Source organism: Bos indicus x Bos taurus, chromosome X (genome assembly GCF_003369695.1).
Source record: "Bos indicus x Bos taurus breed Angus x Brahman F1 hybrid chromosome X, Bos_hybrid_MaternalHap_v2.0, whole genome shotgun sequence".
Taxonomy (NCBI): domain Eukaryota; kingdom Metazoa; phylum Chordata; class Mammalia; order Artiodactyla; family Bovidae; genus Bos; species Bos indicus x Bos taurus.
Window position 1 is genome coordinate 113,488,221 of NC_040105.1, and position 9,283 is coordinate 113,497,503.

General features: G+C 57.1%; 1 protein-coding gene across 1 annotated transcript; it reads left to right on the top strand.

The window, feature by feature from the left end:
• The first annotated feature begins 6,502 nt into the window (after window positions 1-6,502).
• On the top strand, window positions 6,503-9,055 carry LOC113886972 (melanoma-associated antigen 10-like). The gene is made up of 3 exons (XM_027533714.1): window positions 6,503-6,538; window positions 7,278-7,370; window positions 7,719-9,055. Exon 3 carries the CDS (start codon window positions 7,739-7,741, stop codon window positions 8,522-8,524), a length of 786 nt encoding a protein of 261 aa, XP_027389515.1. The 5' UTR covers window positions 6,503-6,538; window positions 7,278-7,370; window positions 7,719-7,738; the 3' UTR covers window positions 8,525-9,055.
• The last annotated feature ends 228 nt before the right edge of the window (window positions 9,056-9,283 follow it).

The following is a 9,283-nucleotide window of genomic DNA, read 5'->3' on the forward strand; positions in this document are numbered from 1 at the left end:
GAGGAGGGGATACATGTCCCACTGATGAACTGGAGAACCTTCTCACCTCTGGTGGCGCCTCATGGACATTCTCTGCTCCTGACTCCTCACACCCTCTCTGTGCTTAGCCAAGTTACCATGGTGTGCACGCAAGTACTCATAGGGTAGCCAGATGGGTCTCCTGCCCAGAGCATAAGAGTCCATTCACTGAAGTCTTCCCACCATGGGTATGGGATGGCAATGTGCCCTCCAGACCGCCCTCCCTGCTCCTTGATCTCAGAAACAAAACAGCTGGACCTATTCAGTGGGCTGCAGCCTGGTGTCCAGAAGCCCCATCCAGTGCTGGGGGGCCTGGCGCCCGGGTCGTGGCCAACCTGTCCAGATGGAGGACAGTGAAGAGCACATTGTCCCCAGAGTGATGGAGTGATGGAGACATGCAAACCAGCATCTCCCGCTCCCGGGTCAGATGCGATAAAAAGGCCTGTGATGTGAATGTGAGTGGGGCAGTGCCAGAGGCTCACATAAACTCCCGAGGTCCCCCTGGGCGGTGCCCCATCCCCTGGGCAGGGAGCAGCGGCAACAAAGTGGACACCTATGTCCTCTCAAGGAACTGCAGTGAAACTGAGATGAAATCAGAAATGCGGTTGGTTCTCAGGCTGGCCCCTCGATCTGGGCTGCATGGAGAGGGGCAGAGCCAACAGGAGCTGCCCCGGGGACAGAGGGGAAGGCTGGTTGATGTCCCAGAGCTACACGGTTGCTCCTGGGCTTGTCCTGTGGGAGTCCAAGGCCTGGAACTGAAGCTAGGCAGCGACCAAGGGACTGACATGGATGTGAAGGAGCCCTCTCTCACAGGCAGAGTGCTGGATGCCAGGGCAGTGTCTCCTTGAGGAGTGCTCACCCCAGGTGCCAAGCCTGGGGGTGGATGGCGGCCCCCAGCGGGAGGGTCTGAGGGACACGCACCGACCTCTGGGGCACTTACAGCTCCAAGAGACCGGGTGAATACTGAGTCTGCCACTAGCCTGCAAACAGAAGAGGATGAATCTGAAACACAACCAACCAGGGCGGGATGAGCATCCAGAGCCAAACGAAGTGCCCAAAACTCAGCACACAGAGGACACACAGCTCAGTGGAGAGATGGGCAACAGGCATTTCAGAGAGGAAACCACATCGGCCAAGGAGAACACGAGGGAAACCGAGAATCTGGGTCGAGCTTGTTCCAGGTCAGTGCTGCCCTCAAACACACAGCAGGAGCAACGTGGAACCCTCACCAAGCCTCAGAGACCCAGGTGGGGTGGGAGGCAGCACTCCCTGTGGCTCAGTCCCCACATCTGGGCACGTGAGGAGAGCTGGGGCCAGCAGCAGGGAAGGGACTGCTGCTGCTACTGCTAAGTCACTTCAGTCGTGTCCGACTCTGTGTGATCCCATAGACAGGGAAGGGACAGGTGCAGAGAAATGCCACGGAGCAGGTCCTCACAGCTGCCCCATCAGCAGCCACATGTCATAGGTCTCCAGTTCACTGGGCAAAGTCTACTTCAAAACCAGGATTTGGGAGGAACAGCAGCAGCCCACCAACCATTCACAGGACCCTCACTCATTTTCTGAAACCACTACCAGGAGATTCTGGGGTGTCTGGAGGCTGCTGGAGCAGGGTGCCAGCATGAGGGAGTTGGATCTGGTGACCACTCCGGGTCCTGGCAGTGCTGAGGCCTCAAATCCAGGAGGCAGCCTCTGCCCCTCAACTTGTGGCTGGGAGGCTTCTGCAAGGAGAAAGCAGGCTGCACACTGGAAGGGAAAGCACTGCTCTGCTGACTCAACATTCCCACAGCACCAGTGAGACACCGATCCTGCCTTCCTGGGACTCAGCTAACCTCGGGGGTGGGGGGCGGTCCAGACTTGTGCACAGCAGCCACAGCCTGGGAGGAAGAGGGGGGAAAAGGCAGGCTGCAGGAAGACACAGGGCGCCCCAGAACTCCCAGATGAGAGCACCCGACACTCGGGCGGATGGAGAAAGGATGTTATGGTCCTGCCTGGAAGGAGGACAGTAGGTGGTCAGGACAAGAAGAGCCAGTGGTCCAGGGGCAGAACTGCATGAGAAAGTGTTGGGTCCCGGATGAGCTCTGTGCACAGTGCATGGCCAGCACAGCCACCCAGAGTGCTGGGCGACGAGGAAGGAGACCTAGGACCACCGGAAGCCCCACCAGGGCACCATGGACACGTTGGGGCTGAAACAGGAGAGGGCTCGGCTATGCTTTCCATCCGGGGCAGATGAGGACAAACGTGCATGCAGGGTGACACAGAACCATGGTATGTGAAACACCGGTGGGAGGAGGTGAGACAGGAGGGGTTCAGGCTGGTGGGGGCGCCTAGGCTGACAGCACTGGCCCCAGGCCATGCAGTCTGAGCTCAGATAGTAGCATCGGGGACAGGAAGAGGAGCATTTACTCTGATCAGGCAGTTGGGAGGCAGGGACACAGCAGGGAGGGTGGCGGTCAGGAGCAGAGTTAGGTGGCTGTCCTGGGTGGGCTGAGCCCCCAGACGAGAGGAAGAGGTTCGGGCCCTGTGGGGCAGGTTGTCTTGGGGGCCCGGATCTGGGTTCTGGGTTCACCACTTCTCCAAAGCTTCCTCTGAATCCACATTTGAATCTGGGTGACATCAGGGGGATGCCCTGCTGTGGGCTCTCCATCAGTGGATGGGGCGAGTGGAGCTGCACATGGCTTGTTGGAACTCTGACTATCCATGGAGCCAGTCTAGTTCAGGAGCATTCTCTACCCAAGCAGTGAATGGTCAGGGCAGAAGGGCCTCAGAGCAGGGTGGTAGTGCCCAATAAATACTGTCTGGAGATTCTAGAATCTGGATCTTGGGCCAGGCAGCCAATTAAGTGGTCCGCTTCCTTACTTGTTTCATGATGTCACAGAGGTGATGTGGAGAGGCAGCCCTGGCCCAGTGTGGGGGAGGGGGTCTGGGGACAGAGATGTGATCCCCAGCTTGTCTCTTGTCTGAAAGTACAGAAAAGTATGTTTCAGGTTGCCTGCAAAGGCTCCCATCTGCTGCCATGCGCCTTGTTTCAGGGGGCCAGGCCCTAGATGAGTTGACAAACATGCCCCTGGCTCCACCCCTACCCTACCAAATACCAAGGCTCTGGGTATCCCTCTTGCACCCACACTTGGGTCAGCAGCTCTCTGGGCTCCCCAAAGACACAGTGCGCACTCCCAACATACACCCCCATCCTGCTGAGTGCTCCCAAGACTGCCTCCTCAGGGGCCAGGTCTTCATTCTGCATGATCAGGCTGAGGACCAGCACCAGGAGGCTGGCCTTGGGCAGGCTCTGCCCACTGCTCAGCATCTCATCACAGGTGAGGCCCAGGGTGGGGACCATGATGTAGGTGTGCTCCCCGGGGTCCAACTCCTTCACCTCCATGCCAATGACCACCTGTAGGCACTCTGAGGCTTGACTGAAGACCACCAGGAAGTGCTCCTGGTTATCCTTGAGGACCTTCTTCAGCATTTCCGCTTGGGAGGTCAGCTGTTTGGCCAGATACTTGAGGAGAAAGAACTTCATCAGGTTAGCCACCATCTCATTCAGAGCTTCCTGGGGCAAGGCCTCTGCAAGGGCGGAGCAGGAGACTGTGGGGGAAGAGGCTGAGGGGGATGCAGCCTCCCCTGCCTCAGCCCCAAAGAGCTGTGCCTCCACAGGGCCCTAGGCCTTGCCTGGGTCCTGAAGGTCTTCCTCGAGCTTGCTCAGCTCAATCATCTCGACCACAAGCATGATGCCTGCTATCAAACCACAGAGTGAGGCATGGCGGCAAATGGAGACAGATGAGGACCACGGGCCTGGATGGTGGATAGAGGGGGCTGTGAATGGCCTCACCTGAGAACCGCACCCTGGGCAGCCACAGGCCACTTGCAGGTCTCCTCTTGGAAGGTGCTCTCAGACCTCATAGGGGCATGCCTCTGGAATGGCCAGTCCCCTGGCTATCTGAAGGAGGAAGTGAGGTGGCTCCCTAGGGTGTGGTCAGCACAGCCCGAGATTTCTGGGATTGACAAGGTAAGGGGATTAGGCCCTTGTGGGGCCCCCTCTGTTCTGGGATGGGAAACCCTTGGTGTACACTCAGGGCACCCTCCTCACCTTGACTCTTGGCACTGCCTGGACCTCCTCTGCTCTCCAAACTCAGGACCTGGGCCTCAGATGTCTGCCTTCACCTCCTGGTTCCTGCAGCTCCTGTGAGAGAAATGGAGGGGGCACCTCAGTGGTATCCTGTGGCACAGCCCTGAGCATTCTCTGACGGTACGAGGGGTGGACTCTGTGAGGTCCCCTCAGTTGTGTGGTGGGAGGTCCCCTCAGGGCTCCCTTGTAGTGCTCACCTTTCCCCTGGCACAACCTGGTCCCTCCCCTCTGGGGCCTTCAGGAAAACTCAGAACAAGACCTGAGACTGAACAGAAAGCGCTGAGGGGCCCCACATGTGGCAGCACCTGCCCAGGGTCTCCTGCAGCTTCTAGGCTGGGGAGATGCTTGGTCCTCAGCTCCTCCTCACGTCCTGCCTGGCCTCCCAGCACTGACCACAGGGGCGGGAGTCTGCTCAGTCCTCCATTGGGGTTGGGGAGTCCAGCCTCTGCTAACCTGAAGCCTCTGCCCTCTGCCTGAAAAACCTCACCTCCCGTGGTCCCTAAGCCAGAGGTCAAGAAACTGCTCACCCCACTCTGGGCCCTCCAAGACCCTCTTGCAAGGGCCAAGATCCCTCCCTGTTGGGGTCTAAGCACCTCAGTCCTTCCTTGCATGGAGCCTAGACTCCAGACAAGACCTGGAAGTGTACTGTCTGCCATTTGGAGGTTCCGTTGCTATCAGCAGGTCCCCAGTCTCTCTGACAGGGACATCAGGCAATGCGGCACGAGGTTGTCCTGCCCGGGGACTACCAGGTTGCCTCTGGTCTGAGATCTGGCTACCCTCAGCCCTCCCTCAGGGTCCTCACCTTGACTTCTGGTAGGACCTGGGCTCTGTCCTCTCCCCACCGTAGTCCCTGCTCCTCACACCAGGTCCCCAGTCTCACAGAACTGGATGTCAGGAAATCAGGACAGACCTAGTGTGCTCTTCCCACCCTGAGGGCTCCCAGGGCCGATGGAAGGGACAGGGATCTGTGGAGTTCCCTAAGCCTTACCTTGGGATCCCTAGAATCTCCACTTGAGGTCCCTTCATTCTTCCCTCGGGGACCTCACCTTATCTCCAGGTACGACTTCAGATTCTTTCCTCTCCCCTCCCCTACTAACGCTCCAGCCCTCATACCAGGACCCCAGTCTTTCTGAGATTTGGATGTCAGTAAGTCTGCTCTCCATACTAGGACACCAGTCTGAAATCTGGATATTAGGAAGTCAGACCCCTGTACCAGGTTCCCCAGTCTCTCTGAGACCCAGATGTCAGGAAATGCAGCATGTGCTCATCCGCCCTATGTCCTCCCAGAGCCCACTGTGCTCTTGGGTCCAGGGTCCCCTAAGTCCTCCCTCAGGGTCCTCACCTTGACTCTCAAAAGAACTAAGATCTTTCCCTCTGCCCATCTGAGGCCCTGCCCCTTCTGCTGCTGCTGCTGCTAAGTCACTTCAGTCGTGTCCGACTCTGTGTGACCCCATAGATGGCAGCCCACCAGGCTCCCCCGTCCCTGGGATTCTCCAGGCAAGAACACTGGAGTGGGTTGTCATTTCCTTCTCCAATGCATGAAAGTGAAAAGTGAAAGTGAAGTAGCTCAGTCGTGTCCAACTCTTAGCGACCCCATGGACTGCAGCTTACCAAGCTAATGTCTCTGAGAAACAGATGCGGAAGTCAGAACAGGCTGCCAAGTGCTCATCCTACCACCAGGGCGGCCCAGGGCTGACAGCAGGGTCAGGGGTCTGTGGGGTTCCTTGTATCTTCCCTCAGGGACCTCATCTTGATCCCTGGCAGATCTGGGGATGCCCCTTGTGTTGACTGGAGGCGGGACCCTCACATCAAGGCTCAGGGAGCACAGAGCGTAGATGAGCACATGCTGCATTTCCTGACATCTGGGTTTCAGACAAACTGAGTATCTGGGAAAAGGGGGTGTAGCCTCAGGTGAGCCGAAGGAAGAAGCCCAACTCCTCCAGGGTTTCAATTTGAGGACCCTGAGGGAGACTGAGGGGACCCTGGACCCCAATCAGAGGAGACCTCAGAGAAGCCTGTAGCTGCTGTTGGTCCTTGGTGGCCCTGGGATACGATGAGCCCAAAGTGCGTGGTCGCACTTCCTGACATCCGGGTCTCTGACTGGGGACCTCGCATATGGGGCGGGGCCTCAGGGGGGCCGATTCCCAGGTCCTGCAGGGTTGAAGACCCTGAGGACCCTGAGGAGGGACTAGAGGACCCTGGACCCCTAATTAGAGGAGACCTCAGAGAAGCCCGTCTCTGTTGTCAGTCCAGGGCAACCGTGCGGGCAGGATGAGCGCAACAGGCATGCGCTAACCTCCTGACATCCGGGTCCTCAAGAGACTGGGGTCCTGGTATAAGGGGCGGGGCTTCAGTTGCGGAGAGGTGAGAATCCAGGTCCTGTGCGGAGGCGAGGTGAGGTGCTTGAAGGACTGGGGGGACCCTGAGTGAGGACCGACAGAACCCCACAGATCCCTGCCCCTGTAGTTGGCCCTGGGAGACTTTGCTGTGAGAAGAGCACACTCGGTCTGTCTGACTTCCTAACATGCGGGTCTCAGAGCAACTGGAGGCCTTGTGAAAGTGGCGAGGTCTCAAAATGGCGGACGGGACAGCCTCGGGTGCTGCCTGGAGTCCAGGCTCCATGCAAGGAAGGACTGAGGCGGTTAGACCCCAACAGGGAGGGATCTTGACCCTTGCAAGAGGGTCTTGGAGGGCCCAGAGTGGGGTGAGCAGGGTGAGCAGTTTCTTGACCTCTGGCTTAGGGACCTCGGGAGGTGAGGTTTTACAGGCGGAGGCTTCAGGTTGGCAGAGGCTGGACTGAGCAGACCCCCTCCCCTGTGGTCAGTGCTGGGAGGCCAGGCAGGACATGAGGAGGAGCTGAATCGAGCATCTCCCTAGCCTAGGACCCGTGCGAGGCCCTGGGCAGGTGCGGCCACATGTGGGGCCCCTCAGCGCTTTCTGTTCGGGCTTGTGTCTTATTCTGAGTTTTTTTCTACTCCTCTAAAGGGGACGGTCCAGGCCATGCCAGGGGAAGGGTGAGCAATACAAGAGACCCACTCAGCACCTCACAGAGTCCACCCCCTCCTACCAGCACAGAAGGCCCAGGGCTGTGCCGCAGTACAGCGCTTAGCTGTCTCCTCCATTTATCTCACAGGAGCTCCAGGAACCAGGAGGCGAAACCAGAGGTCTGAAGCCTGTGTTCTGAGTTCAGAGAGCAGAGGAAGTCCAGGCAGTATCAGGAGTCAAGGTGAGCGGGTGCCCTGAAGTGAACCAGAGGCTCCCTATTCCAGAACAGAGAGGGGCCCCAGAAGGCCCCAATTCCTCCCACTTTGTTGGCCCCGGAAATCTCGGGCTGTGCTGATCACACCCTGGGGAGCCACCTCACTTCCTCTTTCGGGTATCCAGGGGACTGGCCCCCAGGAGGAGCACTCCTGTGAGGTCTGAGAGCACCCCTCAAGGGGAGACCTGTAAGTGGCCTGTGTCATACCATCCAGGATGCGTTTCTTAGCCGAGGCCACTCACACCTCCTCTCTCCCCGAGGCCCTTGGTCCCCATCTGTATCTCTGCCTCACTTCCATGTCTTGTTCGACCTCAGGCGTTGTGCTCGTGGTCAAGATGAGTGCGCTCAGCAAACCCGAGGAAGACCTTCAAGACCCAGGCAAGGCCCAGGGCCCTGTAGAGGCGCAGCCCTTGGGGGCTGAGGTGGGGGAGGCTGCATCCCACTTGGCCTCCTACCACCCAGCATCCTCCTCCATTCCTGTGGAGGCCTTGCCCCAAGAAATTCTGGATGAGATGATGACTAACCTTATGACGTTCCTGCTCCTCAAGTATCGAGCCAAGAAGCTGACCTCCCCAGCAGAAATGCTGAATAAGGTCTTCAGGGATAACCAGGAGTACTTCCCGGTGGTCTTCAGTCAAGCCTTAGAGTGGCTGCAGGTGATCTTTGGTGTGGAGGTGAAGGAGGTGGATCCCACAGAGCACATCTACGTCATGGTCCCGACACTGGGCCTCACCTGCGATGAGATGCTGAGCGATGGGCAGGGCCTGCCCAAGGCTGGCCTCCTGGTGCTGGTCCTCAGCATGATCATGTGGAGTGGAGACCTGGCCCCTGCAGAGGTGGTCTGGGGAGCACTCAGCAGGATCGGGGTGTATGTTGGGAGTGAGCACTGCATCTTTGGGGAGCCCAGGGAGCTGCTGACCCAAGTGTGGGTGCGGGAGGGGTACCTGGAGTACCGGCAGGTGCCTGACAGTGACCCTGCTCGCTATGAGTTCCTGTGGGGTCCCCGGGCCTATGAGGAGACCAGCAAACAGCAAGTCATGGCATTTGTGCTCAGGGTCAGACAAAGGCCTTTGAGGGCCTTCCCACTCCTGTCTGAAGAGGCTGCAAGGGAGGAGGAATAGGGGGCCTGAGCCAGAGCAGCAGCCAGGTTGATCCTTCCCTCTGTGATTGAAGAGGGAGTAGTCAGCCTTCAGTCAGAAGTGAGGGCCAGTTGGGAGAACCAGTGTGTGTAGCGTCTTTGGTTGCTGTTCTCTATGATGACATGGGGATTCATCTCTGTTTTCTTTAGAAATTTTTCAAAGTTTGGTTTCAGAGAAGGCTAAAGAAACTTCAGTATCTTAGCTTGGTGAATGATACTGAACCCAGTGTAGTTTTGGTTACCCAGTTCAAAAACAAGAGTTTTGCTGTTTTGTAAAAGAGATTGGGAAGTCTTCCATTTTGTTTTGTGGTCCTGAACAGAATACAATGGAACAGGAATTAGAACTGTTTTGAAATGTGAACTTATGTAGCAATAGTATTGAACTGAGAAGAATTAGATAATAAAAGTAATTATAGTGAATTCATGTTTATGTCCTTCTTGTATGTCATTCACAGTAACTAAATTATCTCAGTGTATTGAATTTTCCTTAGTTATTAAAGAAAGTAGCAGACAATCTGCGACCCCTGCTCACTGGCTCATTTATTCCAAAGACGTGTACAGATTCTCTGCTCCGTGAACGGCCATGTTAGCGGTGGACACACTAGGAGAAGCAGGACACCCCTGCACTTACAGCGATGGTCTAGGAGCTGCAGTCACATGAGCTTTGTCTTGGGGATGAGGGGAATCTCTGAAACGGATCATTGCTGTGAGGTGTCCTTTTGCTTCTTGGATAAACCCCAGA

Excerpts from the sequence above, each read along its gene's own strand:
- LOC113886972 (XM_027533714.1), top strand. The coding sequence starts at position 7,739 with ATGAGTGCGCTCAGCAAACCCGAGGAAGACCTTCAAGACCCAGGCAAG.